Below are 15,238 nucleotides of genomic sequence, written 5' to 3' on the forward strand. Positions count from 1 at the left end.
CGTTGCTAGGCCGGTTGTCATGTGCTGGCACATCCCACACAAATAATTCTCCCCTGACCTTGGGCAAGTGATAAAAAGTAAACTGCCTGCCTCTGTATTTAAAGTGTTTTTATGTGCACTTACAATATGGTGAGCCTATAGTGCTCAAGAATGTGAAGTTAATAAACATATAAAAGTCTAAAAAAAAGAGTATAGTGTAATAAGCATACGACTATTAGGCCTACAATTAAAATTATTCTCACAGCACTTAAACCTGACTTAAACATATTGTGCAATCCGGCTGACTCATTAGGTCAAGAATGTGTAGGCCTAACGTGTACAAAGTATAAAAGTAACCTGTATGAAAGTGTAAAAATATCTTACAGTAGTTGTGCAACTCTTTTAGCACTGTAAGCTAAGTGTATGATTGTGAAGCTTTAAGCAATAAAACCTTATGTAACTTATTATTCCAGTTATGCCATTAGTAGTAGTCCTACGACGTGATAATGAGTTCATAAATCTCTTGTCATATCATACATGATGATGATGATAGAATATATTCTAATAATATTAAACAAACACTTTCATACACTCCTGTGTATGTACATTGTATGTATGTGCATAATTGTAATGACAAAGACAAGCAGACAAAGCTCAAATATTGACATCAGCCCTCCTGACCTCCCGCCCGCATCTTGGCCCGCACGTCAGACCCCACCTCGTTAGTCCACACCATAGGTCCACACTTATTTACGGCAAGATGGCGGCGGCCGCGCAAACCATCAACGGTGTTCCGATCAGCACCGTAAGTATTTACTAATTTGTTTGAGGAATTTCTTCATATACATACAGCGAAGTCGATAGATTTGTACTGTCAGGAGAGCGGATACATTCTACAAATCTGCTGAATGAAGTTTGGTACAGTGTGCCGCGAACAATGTTGACAGAGTAGAGCAGTTGTTTACCAAACCTCTGGTGAGATGAACCTTTCCGACTGCACGTTTCAATCCCATCGCCCCTCCGACACAGCTGATTTCAGATCGTAAAATATTGTTATTAAACTGCTTCCAGGGTTGACGACGAGTTGTTAATATGAATCAGCTGTGCCTGTGTCGGAGAACGAGAGAGAGAGAGATTTAGCCTAGCCTAGCCTAAAATACATGCATCCGGACGGAGGATTTAGAAACACTGCTGTAGACTCTAGAGAGCTATTAAGGTTAAAGTGTTTGCATTGACCAATGCGATTTACCTGCAACTAAATTAATATTTGGCTGATTTTAGCAGCAGCAGCATCTCTATGTGCCTGTTTAGCAGTGAAAGTCATAGGTTAATGAAGAATTCCGTCAATAAGAACGTATTGTTGTCTGTCCCCCTGACTCTTTACTTGAAAACGAAACTGATAATGAATGCCTGAAGTCTGTATCTATGGTAAACAGTGTCCCATTAAACACACAGTAAGACGCCCTCTACCACTACTTAGCATATTATTACGGTATTCCTCCTATTCTATTAAGTGTATACATTTTTGGTGTGAATGCTGAAAGCATTGATATTCTACAGCTTTCAAAACATTCTTCATTATTATTATTCCGCCGTTTCATCGTCCTTCAATGACTTCAACATACTTCGACCTTTAAACTTCATTCAATTATGAAAATGTTCAACGAAGGACATTCTAGCTTGCTTTCGACCCTTTCATAAAATTCATAACTTCAGAGTTATTCAAAATGTTATGAAAAATTATGCAACATTTAAAATCACTTTTCATCGTGCATACTTAATCCAACAAATAACTTCAAAGATAATCAAAACAAATTCTCAGTCATACTTCCCATTGCAAACTTCATTCAAGCTACAACATGTTCAGCTAAGTTCCTTCTTTCATATGTCATTCAAATGTTTAAACAAATGCATAGTTTTCAAATCAGTCCGTCAGCCTTGTTTGAACGCATGTAAAATCCATTTTACAATGAAAGCGGATCAGACAGCATCTTCCGGGCTAGAGTGCAGGACAAACTCCTAGAGTGAGTAGGGGGGGGGGGGAAACGCCACACACTTTTTAGCCCGCTCCCACTCGCACAAATCCAACTCCACATGGATAATTGTTTCATCAAAATGTAGGTAATCTTGTGCCGGTCGCAGACATGTTTCCCCATTTTCCTGACATGTTTCCACACACAGGAAACCACATATGGAAACCACTGCAACCCCTACCTTTTTTTTTTTGCAACTTTTTCTCCTAAAAATAATGTTGATTTAGACATCAACATATCACACAAATACATTTCTATTGAAAATTGTTTCCAGACAGGCTAATTCTTTAAGGACACATTGATTGAATATGAATTGATTATTGAATGAAAATAATTAGTAATTGTTTAACTCCTTTAATTTCCTCTACTTGCAGCTTGATCCAAAGTATCTGCATTCAAATTCCACCAGCCACACCTGGGCCTTTGGTGCCATAGCTGAGCTCATAGGTGAGTTATCATCTTCATATCAAATATTCCCCCCAAAAAAATCAAAGGACTTTTTTGTTTATGCATTTATGGAGGAACTCAGTCCTAATGTGTTCGCAATTGTCAACCATTTCATGTTAATAAAATATCACATAAATTGTTCTTTAAGAAAATAACACATTACTACAGATTAGGATTCACTTTTATTCACAGATTAAGCACTTGCATGGTATTGCGGCAAAATATTCCTGAGTAGATCTGGTCCTCAGCACGCTTCAACATCGCTTTAATGGGAGAGTTTTATGTGAATTAAAGATGCCTCTAAAATGATCTTTTGACAGACAATGCCTATGATCCTGATGTCAGTGCCACACAGTTATGGATTGATAAAACAGAAGTCAATGGACAAGAATGCCTCACGTTTATGGATAATGGAAATGGACTGGACCATGACACAATGCATAAGATGCTCAGGTAGGACACTGCTGTTTGGTTTCGTTAGGGAAATGATTGGAAACTTCTTTGATGCTTTTTTGCACCTTTTTAAGGTTTTTGTAATTATGATTCATTTACTCATTAATGAATATATGTGTACTCCCCCCCTCAAGCTTCGGTTACAGTGACAAGACTGCTGTAAAGGATAAACAGCCAATCGGCATGTATGGCAACGGGTTCAAGTCGGGATCCATGCGTCTGGGAGAAGATGCCATCGTCTTCTCCCAGTCAAAAAGTACCTCGTGCATCGGGATGCTCTCTCAGACCTACCTGAAGGATATTGGTGCCGAACAAATTATTGTTCCTATCGTCAGCTTTGAACAGAAAGGAAGCAACAAGTATATCCTTTATGTACTGCAATGAGGCAAACAGTATGGAGATGCATTATATAAATTGTTATTAGCCTCTCGACTTATTGGCATTATAAACGTATTAAGTGTTGTCAAGTGAATTGGTTACAGGAGGTAGAGTAATCTGAAGTATATACCCAAGGTTAAGATGTTGGAAGTCTGGAATCGCATACAGATTTGTGGCATGTTTAATAGGAGAACATTTTCTACCGATCATACACCAGGCAGTTGGATTTTACATTTGCGCTTTTTTTTGCAATCGCACTGTATAGCATTGTCCTTAGCCTCCGCTTTACTCAGTGTAAGAGAGGAGGACGAAGCCAGTCTGCAGGCCATCCTGGACCACTCCCCTTTCAAGACACAGAAAGAACTGATGGTTGAGATCGAGGCCATCACTTACATCTGTTCCAAAGAGAAAACAGGCACACGGATCATCATCTGGAATCTCCGCAGGTACCTTTGTGTTGTCTGCATGTACACAAATGTATGTTTTATTTCTTACTGCAAACATGTGATTTGATTTTTGTCTATGTTGTTTCTTACAGAACGTCCACTAGAGCAACAGAGTTCGATTTCGAGAGCGACCGTTACGATATCCGAATTCCATCCGATACCATCGAGGCAATGAAAGAGGCATCACACATCCCTGACAGTGTTTATTCGCTGCGGGTAAGAAGCAGTAACCTGCAAGCTGTCAAACAGTCCTTAGTAATTCTGTTCTACCAAGGGCATTGTTTGTTTTAAGGCAAAGATTAACATATTTTGGATTTCTTCTCATTGACAAAGTAATTTAAACTTTTTCATCAGAAAAAACACATTAGGTTAAATTATTGTTTGACACATGTTTTGTCTGTAATAAGAATGAATATGCTCAAATTGGCCAATTTTATTATTTTATTTTTTACATTGTGAGGGAAGCCGAGCCACCCGTTTCTACAGATATTTGTTAATTTGTCTGATACTGAATCCTAACATTACCTTGCATTTAAATGAATTGATAATTATTTTTTTTTAATGGGTGCAGGCATATTGCAGTATTCTCTTCCTAAAGCCTTCGATGATGATCAACATACGTGGTCACATGGTGAAAACTCAGTTCATTGTCAAAAGTCTGGCCCACAGGAAAAAGGATAACTACAATCCCCAGGGTGTCGAGGTATCATTTTTATCACAGCTTCTCTCGAGCTGTACCTCTCCTCTTTGTTTCAAAATATGTGTTTGTGTATTGAGAAAAGCCTATTAAGTTGGGACATTGTTTGTGTATGTGCTTAAAGTGTCTCTGCTTTCATTTTAGGCCAAAAACATTCAAATCACTTTTGGTTATAACACCAGAAGTAAAGAGCAGTATGGGGTTATGATGTACTACAAGAAAAGGCTCATCAAAGCATATGAACGTGTGGGCTGCCAGCTTAGGGTGAGTTTCTGTTGTTTTTGATGAGTTTGTTTGTTTATGACAAATGCTTCCACAGGTTTCTAAATTGTTCTAATTCTGTGTTCATCTCTTCTGAATCTTTGCCTTTCTACAGACAAACTACAAAGGGGTCGGGGTCATTGGGGTTATTGAATGTGACTTTCTGAAACCTACCCACAACAAACAGAGCTTTGATGAGACAGATACGTACAGGTAAAATGCCTCGCTGACCCATTCAATTTTCATCACATTGATCTGATTAAGGTCTAAATAAGTTCCTGTCAGTTTAGATGTGCACATATTTGTCAACACGGGACAATAAATCTTCTTCCTTAATTGTTACAGGAGAACTATGAACAGTTTGGGGGTCAAACTGGAGGAGTACTGGAAAGAAATTCAGTTCAAGAGAAAAACTGATCATCCAAGCGACCTCAGACCAGTGGAAGATACCATGTATGTACATTCTGCAGTGACCTGACATCATGTATTCTACTACACGCATATTTGTATGTCTAGCCATGCTGACATCCAACATGCTCTGATACTTCTCTTCATGCCACTCAGAAAGCGACCAGATCAGAACTGGGCGCAGTGTGAAGAATGTAGGAGGTGGCGCAAACTCCCCGATGGCATTGACTGCAGCAAGCTGCCGGATAAATGGTTCTGCCGTTTGAACCCCAATCCTATGTACAGGTAAGCAGAGCATTATGGAAAACCCTGTAATAATTACGAATAAATCGAAAGAGAAGAAAATCTATGCTAAAAATATTGAAATACTGTAAAGTTAATGTTATTTAAATTTGTGAAAACAAAACATTAATTCAGTGCTTTATTTTCTTATAATAAAAAAAACTGTCTAAAATTCTGTTATTGTAACCCATTTGAAATATTCAATCTCTATCTAATTTGCCCTTTCAGGAGCTGCCAGGCAGAGGAAGAGCCTGAGGACTCTGATGATGATCAAGCTCCGTACACCAAGACCCATAAACGACAGTGAGTCCCTGTTACTAGAATTATTTACCCAAGTGTTTGAATAAAAGGATTTGAGTCAGGCTTCTTCAAAAGTAGGTGAAGTTTACTTGTTTCAGCATACAAGGGAATCAATCAATGCATCATAAGTTATTACATTGTTAAGTATACATGGATTGAGACAAAGATTGAACAGAAATAGCAGAGGTTATATGGTCCAAAAAATTGTGTAGGCGTATACACTCGGTTTGTGTGTCCAGCCCTTGTTTTGCTGGCGAAAGCAGAAATGTTTTTAATGAGAGAGATATTCCCAGAAAATCATCTCAGCACAGGTGTTATTCTTCTGATAACAGAATATGGGAGTCATTTCTCCCTTGGGGCTGAGTGGTATAATTGTACTGATTCGAGTGCAAGAAGTCCTTGAACATGTGCTGTGTGTTTCACATCTTGATGTGTGACGAGGCTTAAGAAAAACATGTTTACCACAGTGTTTGTACAACAGAGTTCAATGTGAGGTGAATAGAATGATAGCATTAATATGTTATACAATCACAGAGAAATAGATTTCGTTAACAGTCCCATTTCAAATAAAAACACTGCCACAACTTGTGCCCTGCCCTGAGATATGCTATTGAATATTTAAACGGCAGCTCCCAAAATGAAACCTATCTATTTTATATCCTGAATAATTTCATTTATTACGCCCAGTTAAATTACAGACAGACAGAGAGAAATATATTAAACTGGGTTTCATATGATACAAAATTCTACCACACTGGCTTTTTTTTTTTTAATGTCAAAGTAAATCGATCGATTTTAACATAACTTACTGTAGCCTTGGCAGCTGGTCTAGTTTGGGATGCACTGGGTTGTTTTGCCCTTTTTTCTTTTGCATGCTAGCTGCCTTTTCCTGCTCTATTCTTTCCTTCTCTGGGGTGTCAGTGAGGATACAGCTTGACAATTTATTTCGTTATTGGGTTCCTTGTGTGACATGTGACAACCAACCCCCCAAAAAATGTGACGACCAACCCCAACTTTCTTGCTAGCATCAAGGCCAACAACCATCTGACAACTAATTGGCATGCTAACCACAATCTAAACTATAGTTTACCCTTCACACTTTGTATAGGTAACAAGTGTTTTGTTATAAACCCATTGTGTAACAGCCTAGAAGAAAAATACTGAGGAGCTAAATATTTTCAATTTGACATGAAAAACACAAACAGTCGTCTCACCTCAAATTCAGCAGTCTAACTCCAAGGAAGACTATGTAGGTGACCTCTGATCCCAATTCTGGATATTTACATACCAAAATTTCACAGACAGTGCCTTCTGGTTCCAAGATATAACGAGTGTGACAAATTACCCCGTTCTCCCCTACAGGTATCTGATTAAAATTCTACTTATAGCCAGTAAAAAAGCTATGAGAACTGGTCCAAAGCTGAACCACCAAAATTTCTGGTTTGAGATAACCTGGCATATCATATGTATTCAATGGAAAAGTAGTTGTACTAACTAAACTCAAAGGACATATTCATGACAAGAAATGAGCTATATACTTGGAAAGTGATTACAAATTACTGTACTAGTTGTACAGTAATGACTGAGAAGGAAACCAACACTGCTTATGTTGGTTCCATAATGAAATTGTAATGGAAAAACATTACATGGATGTAACTAAAAATGGAATTAAAAACCAAATAAAAAATAAATAAATAATAAATAAAGTGGCTTGACTCAACTAACCTCTGTGGTTTTATTTTCACAGAGAGAGGGAAGAAAAGAAAAAACGAGAGAAGGTAAGGGCACATCTGATATTCTTCATCTGCTTCTATGCAATGCTTTTATGCCTGCTATTGCTGTTTTGATTTAAAATAAAAAGTAATTTTTGATCGTAATCCTTTCTGATTCCACATAGGTAAACACATGGTTAACAGCACTTTTTGAAAATATTTCTTGTAGGAGCAGGCGGCTCTAAAGCGTCAGGAAGCGAAGCTTTTAACGGAACTCAACAGAGAAAACGAGCGCCTGAAACTGCAGCTGCTTGATAAGGTAGGTTTTCCATGTGCCCTGCAGGGAGGGAGGTATACATTCACTTCACTAAAGATAATTAAGATAAATAATAAACACAGGTGGTAGAAATATGAAGACATAATCTTTACTAAGCTTCAAAAGACAATGCAGATGATTATGATGAGTATACAGTCATGCCCGAAATTATTCATACCCCTGGCAAATTTTGACTTAAAGTTTACTTCAACTGCCTGATGTTGTTGTTAAAAAGCTTGATGTATTGCTCTTTTTCATGGTGCTTTTTACTGTAATTAGGTTCCCTGGTCCATTGACTTAAAAACACCCCCCAAAGCATTAGGTTCCCACCACCATGTTTGACAGTGGGGATGGTGTTCTTAGGGTTGAAGGCTTCTCCTTTTTTATGCAAAATGAAGGAGACATCATTGTGGCCAAACGATTACATTTAGTTTCATCTGACCATAAAACAGAAGACCAGGGGCCTCATTTATAAAGCTTTGCGTGGGATTCACGTGGAAGCTGGCGTACGGAAGAAATGTAGGATGTACGTGCGAACAAAAATATTCGGATTTATAAAACAGTGTGCACTCACGTCCTACGCCTGTTTCCCTTTATAAATCACAATCTACTCTAAATGTGGCGCAGCCTTTGCGGGCTTCACGTACCGCCCATATTTACCCATACATAGTCATCGACACGCCCGAATTAATATCATTTACTGAGTGCATGAAGGCGGTAGTGGCAATCGCCGACTGAAAGGGAAATGGAAAAATAAACTCCACACGGTGTGGATCACTGCGGTCACCCCGAAGTACCCGTTGGAGAAGTGGCGAACAGGGAAAATATAGTTTGGTGGCAGTGTGAGCGTAAAGGCGATAGAGTGCAGCCTGTGGCGATCTCTGTGAACGCTGTGGCCGAAATAAAAAGAAGTGATCCGACATAAAAGTGGACGCAAACAAGTGCATATCCTCACACAACAGTGTTTGTGCCACGAGCGGGGGGCACTGAGACCCCCCATGAGATACAGATTCGGAGAATTCATCCCGGGGCAGTGACGGGCGGCGGAGGGTTAATAATAAACTTCACAGTCCCTTTCAAAACACAATTGCGACGTGCTTAAACACAAAGAAAAACACATAGATAAAACGGACTAAAAGCCGTGAAAAAAATCACAGTAGCCTATGTGATGTACAGTAGGCTTATCATTAGTGTATGAAAAGGTGCACTCCTGTCTGCCTGACTGAGGCATCGAGAACAGCGTCAGTGTAAAAGTAATAGGCTGTATTCCACCTCAATATTATCAGAATTAATTCCACAACATGCAGATAGGTTATTCTTTAATAACTGCAGAGCTTATTCGAACGTTGCTATTTTGTTTTTATTTGCACTCATATGTCTCCGTTTGTAGGCTATTTAAGATCCTAATTCGTTTTGTTTTTGTTGGTATCACTCCATGGAAAAATCCGTGGAGGCATTTGTTCATTAGTTGTAAGAATGGCTTCATCCGTTTTGCAAAGGAACTCCCAATATATGATAGACCTACATGGCTTATAATAGGCCTATCTGGATACATTTTACACAAACACATTCGTTCTCGCACTTCATACATGTGCCGACGGAGTCGCCGTTTCTCCTTTCTCCACTTTCTGTGCGTACGCATGGGTCAGAGTTTGCGTGGAGGACCGCACATCTCCCGTCAAGTTTGGTTTTTATAAATCCCAATATTTGCTTAGAAATTGGCGTGCGCCCTCTTCTGGGCGTACGCAACGTTTATAAATGAGGCCCCAGAAGTCTTCTTCTTTGTCCAGATGAGCATTTGCAAAGGCCAAGCTTCTGTTGTGTGCCTTATCTGGAGAAGTGGCATCCTCCTTGGTCTGCGTCCAAGGAACCCAGCAGTGTGCAGTGTCCGTTGGATTGTCTGCCTTGAGACGTTGCCTCCAGCAAAGCCAAGATTTATCAGGATGGCCTTGGTGGTGATCCTATATTAGGATATTTTTCACCTCTCTCACTATCCTGCTGGCCAGTACAGGTGTAACTTTTGGCTTCCGACCACGTCCTCTGAGATCTCCCACCATGCGGAACTTCTTGTATTTTTTTAATAAAACGACAACGACTCAAAACACACAGCAAAAGTGGTGAAGAAACGGTTAGGGGACAAATACATTAACGTTTTACATGGTCGTTTTACAGTGGCCCAGTCCTGATTTTAATCCAATTGAGAATCTGTGGAGGGAGCTTAAGATCAGAGTGATGGCAGTGAGACCCTCCAAACTGAAAGAGTTGGAGCTCATTGCTAAAGATGAAAGGGCAAAAATATTTTTGGAGACACGCAAAAAGCTGGTCAGCAATTATAGGAAGCGTTTGATTGATGTAATAGCCAACAAGGGCTTTTTCTATTGATTATTGAGAAGGGTATGAATAATTTTGCACATGCCACTTTTTGTTCAAATGTAAATAAAAGCTGAAAAATATTTTTTTCCACAATGATGTACATTGTCTTATTATCTTCTGGGAGAAGCCTGTGTCATTTCCAATCAAGAAAAAACTTGCTGGTTGAATATAAGTAACTTTAAGTCAAAATTTGCCAGAGGTATAAATCATTTCGGGCATGACTGTACATGCATGAAGAGAAGACCCCAGCATCCTGCTCAGAGTAATGTCATGGTCTTGTTTGAATTGTATCCTCAATATGAACTGCTTTAAACCTGCTGTCTATAGTGACCAAATGGTGTGGTGGAGAGACTAACAATAGGATAATGCACCTCTGGTTCCCGAGTCGCCTCAATGTAAATTGAGTCTGGGGAGCTGCCAGGATAACACATTTTGTATCCCAGTTTTACCTCATGTTTATGATATTAAGTGTGTCTCCTCCTACCAGGCTGGGTCTATCACACCAACTTTTGTTCCATGTGGTATAGGAATTTTGATCTCTAAAATAAAAACATATCTCTTTATTGATTTATTTTTGCTGTTCTTGTCAACAGAGTTCCCCCTCCAGTCCTATTACCCCAAACAGTGCGCTTAACACACCAAGAAAGGTGACCGTAAGGACTACCTCCCTTCCACAAGCTGGTGAGTTAATTTTCCCTTTGTCGCAACCGGAGCCTGAATACAAGTCCTCTCAACCTGTCCAACTGGTACCCAAACAATTTCTCCCCTTATTGTCTGCACCATGACCACAACCAAGTCACAGAGTAATTGTCATACTTGTGTGTGTGTGTGTGTGTGTGTGTGTGTGTGTGTGTGTGTGTGTGTGTGTGTGTGTGTGTGTGTGTGTGTGTGTGTGTGTGTGTGTCAGTGTCAACAAGACAACAATTAAACATATTTCTTTTTCTTTCTCTTTAGCTTGCAGCCCCTCCACTAGCAATGGTCTTCCAGTTATTTCTGAAGTGTGGTCAACAAACCCCCTGATGTATGATTCTGTGCTGTTTTAAAAAAAATGTATCTCATATACAGTATATCCATTTTACTTTGTTTAAGATACAAATTAAACATGCATTTTTTGTGTTCTGCAGGGGTAAAAGAACTATGAAGTCTGCTACACCTCACATAACACCCAAAAAGCCGAGGGTTAATGGCGCCCCAAATTCATCTGTGGATGTGAGCCCGCCAAGTTCCCCGTCAGTGCCTGCTAATAATAATGAAGATACTGATGATACTTATGATACTGATGATGACCTTATCATCTTGGACACTGTCAGTACCCCCAAGCCACAGAAGCCTAGCTTTGACTTGGCTAGTGTGAAGACTGAACAAGAGCAAAGTGAAGCTGACGTCGGTATGCTGATGGAGTGCGATGATGATGACGATGGCGACTTTGAGACCGACGTTGATGTGTCGACAGCTGCTGTGGGAACCAGTTCATCCCCGCCGCCCCCCCTACAGGTGGCCAGCTGCACCACTCAGACAGAGCTACCTAAAGTGAAGGAGGAAGAGGAGGACCAAAAGCCAACCCAAGGGGATGAGAAAGCTGGGCCTAGCACATCTAACAAGAGCGCGGAAGAACACAATTCAGATGTGGAAGTGGATGTCTGCAACGCGGGCCCAAGTCATCTGGACAAGGAAGATGCTGCTGCTGCTGGACCTTCCTGTGCAGATGCCTTTGATAAAGCCCCCTCCTCCCCACCTAACCTCCCCAGTATGATGATGGAGGCACAGCAACAGCAGGACCAGCTCCTAGAGCTCATGCAGGCTGCAGCTCAGGAGAGAGACTCCTTCAAAGAGCAGGTCCATAAGCTCACCTGCCAACTGCAAGACAACGAGGGCAGGCTGCAGGAGCTGTCTCAGGCCAACGTAAAGAAGGAGTGTTCCCACCAGGCCAGCCAGACGGAGGAGACGGGCGCAGGGACGGACTACAAAAATCTGTTTGAGAAGGCCAAACAGAAAGTCCGGGAATTGATACAGGACAAAAAGGATTTAGTGTCAGCCACTCAGACCAAGCCCAATACTGCTCAAGGGGACGCAGAGGACTTAGATGACATTGCAGTGCAAGTAGACTCTTTGGTACGCAAACTGGATCAGACAAACACTGAGAGGGATGAACTGCGCTCACAGGTCAGTATTGCAGCTCTATTTTGAGCTTAAAGTGCAACATTGGTGATCCTCTGTATTTCTGTTCATTGTCAACAGATCCCATAAGAAGAACCAAAGCCAACAATCTCTCAATACTTGAAAATATTAAATATTTCCCCCAGCTTGTTGTTGGCTAAGCCGAAAGATTTACTTTTTTTTTAACAGCTCACAAGTACATGTTTAGTTACTCACCCATGTAGACTTTTGTTAAAGGTGCTGTACGCGGAATGGTTCTTTTAGCTAACTTCCTGTCAGTTTCTGCAGTTAGCAGTCCCCTCGCTCGTCACCACATTAATGCACTGTGGTCTTCAAGCAGCGAGTTATCTAGCATCATCTCAGATCCACAAGTGTGATAAAACATGATAAAAACCATCAAAACAGACATTGGGAAGGATTTTTACGGGTGTCGGTTTGTAGCGTTCTCTCTTGTGATTGGATATTAATTTCGGGATTCCCCGAAAAGTTTATTTGTCGATTACATGCAGAGCACCTGACTAAGAGATCGGCTTTATGAAACGCACACATTATGTAAGTGATCACTGTATGAATAAAGAGCGATTTAACACTTATATTAACATAAATAAATTGCTTACTTCACCTTTAACTTTTAGTTTTATTTGACTTTGACCTGGCTTCCCCTCTGTTCATTATTTTTTTCTCTTCTCCTTGGATCCACCAGTTGGACAATCTGGAGGAAGAAAGGGCAAACCTGGCATCCAAATGTGAGGAGCTCAGGCTGAGTCTGCAGCAGCAGCAGAGGGAGAACGCACAAGAGGGAAACGCAACACAACACAGAGCCACTAATCCATCCATAAAGGCAGAACCAGAGGAGACAGGAGGGGCTGGGGACTGTGGCACAGATCCAGCCAGAAGGTTGGACTGTTTTCCTTGCATGTTTTAATGAATTATCACTATGTCACAAAGCCATTTTTGGCAGCAGAACATTTCTTGCTAATCTAAGTTGTTGTTCTCTCCTCCCCTCAGTTTGATTGAGCTTCGACACAACATCGGACGCCTTCTCGTTTCCTATGTGCCTGCTCTTGACCTGGGCCAAGTCAATTATGAGTGTAATGTGATTGACGAGATCCTAGAACAGGTTATCTCCAATGAGGAGTCCAGCACAACACCGGGGCAGAACAATAGAGATATAAATGTCTAAACACATTTCAGGATCCTGGGGCCAGTTTCAAAAAGCGAGTTTAGGAAAAACTCAGATTTGGTTTAGGGGAAACACTGTTTTTTTGTTGTTTTTTTTCACAATGCCAGTTCAGCTTTAGTTTTGGTTGGTTACTGAGTTAGTTACTGACTGACAACAGTTATGAAGCTAACCTGTCCGCTGGTGCAGGTTTTCTTCATCTTACCTAATAATATCTTAACACTGACAGTCTGCACATGCTGTTACTCTACTGTATTGCATTAAAGTGTTCCCTCTGAGTGTCCCCATCTCAGGGTAAGCCAAAGTTTGTTTAACCTGCTTTCTGAAATAGGCCCCAGGATCTAAGCTGTGGTCCCCATGTAAATAATCAATACTTGATTCAGATCGTGGGAAAGTATTAATTTATTCAAATGTTTTTACATGTTAACATATTTTATATCAACACATAATAATGCAAAGAAAATTGCATTATTTTTTACCTGACCAAGAATGTCGCTTACACAGATATGAAGGAAAAGGCAATATAAACAACCCAATCGCAGCATATATACGGTACATGCATTTTTGTTGACCATTTGCTTTGCTCTTAAGTTTCTGTGTATAACCATAGTTTTAATCCATTCATCAGTCAACTGTTCGATATTTTGTTGATGAATTATTTCTAGTTGCAGCATCACAGCACTGCATCAGATTCTGTTACACTGACAGCTGTCAATTTTCTTTTCTGTTTTTTTTTTATCGAAGAGTGAATGTATTCTGTCAAATATTTATATATTTTTACTGAATTTTCTCTGCGATAAAAATGCACTGTGAAATGTTATCATTGGTGTCTTTGTGAATCCTTCTGATAGGAAAAACGTTGTACAAGATAGGGCTTGCAACAAGCCATGCGATATGTATCTGAGTAATACACTGAAGCGTTACCAAGAACCTCCCTCTAAGTCAGTAAAAGAGTTGTGCTTTTTTGGACTCAGTTCAATAGGCAGACATCGTAGAGGACTGAAACTGCACGTGTAACCAGTAGGCAAATAGTTATTCCTCTGTGTGATGAAAGGAGGTCAGTATTTTAACAGAAAACAATGGCTTGTTAATTATTCAAGTTTAGGTTGTGGTGATGATGGGGTTTATCAGACGTATGCTATGTTAAGCTTTATTTAATTAGGAAGCCTTATTTAAAATCTAGCACGCTTTTGTAAGAGACCTGAGAATTACTAAACAACATTTATTCAAGATCACAACAAAATCAGCTGACACACAATCATCAAATAGAATCAGTGTCTTTCCAAGGTCAGAGCTTATGTGTATGCAGATTTTAGATGTTGATTCATTTTATATCTTTTCATGTCACTGACTGTGATTGAGTAATCTGGGACTGACATGTGGAACAGTACATTTGAGTTCTCATTTCACAGAAGACTGAAAAGTTGTTTATTACTACATGATTATTAAGTATCAAACCTTACATTAACATATGACGGTTTAATCTGTGAAAATACATGTGTGTTCATTTTAGGTTTCTTTACATGGATTTGTGCAAGAGAGAACTAGTCAATTGTCAGTGTCAAGTAGTTAAGAGGGGCATAATGTTAACTGAAGCTAAACTGATGTCAATATGAAGAATCAGAGAGAAGCATTTAGATGATATTATAGATAAACATGCATGTGTTTGCATGTTTTCAGAAATATAGCAAAGGTTGATATAAACATGGGGTGTCTCAGTTGAACTCTCATTTTCTGAGATGAAAATATTCTGCGAGGCTCTTCTTAAATGCCTTATTTAACCGACAATACGTTGTGCTCCAAGAGTTGGCTTTAC

The 15,238-nt window shown here is 39.9% G+C and overlaps 1 protein-coding gene across 1 annotated transcript; it reads left to right on the forward strand.

The window, feature by feature from the left end:
* Positions 1–739: 739 nt before the first annotated feature.
* morc3a (MORC family CW-type zinc finger 3a) lies at positions 740–14,129 on the forward strand (the record flags this gene model as incomplete). The annotated part of the gene is made up of 19 exons (XM_080038481.1): positions 740–784; positions 2,387–2,459; positions 2,780–2,912; positions 3,047–3,271; positions 3,584–3,736; positions 3,829–3,952; positions 4,308–4,439; positions 4,578–4,697; positions 4,810–4,907; positions 5,040–5,147; positions 5,259–5,387; positions 5,613–5,687; positions 7,432–7,462; positions 7,626–7,715; positions 10,679–10,766; positions 11,040–11,106; positions 11,210–12,248; positions 12,946–13,139; positions 13,251–14,129. The coding sequence occupies 19 exons, from the start codon at positions 740–742 to the stop codon at positions 13,423–13,425; spliced, it is 3,099 nt and encodes a 1,032-aa protein (XP_079894607.1). The 3' UTR covers positions 13,426–14,129.
* Between the last annotated feature and the right edge of the window lie 1,109 nt (positions 14,130–15,238).

The sequence above is a fragment of the Ammodytes marinus genome, assembly GCF_949987685.1.
Source record: "Ammodytes marinus genome assembly, chromosome: 12".
Lineage (NCBI taxonomy): Eukaryota > Metazoa > Chordata > Actinopteri > Uranoscopiformes > Ammodytidae > Ammodytes > Ammodytes marinus.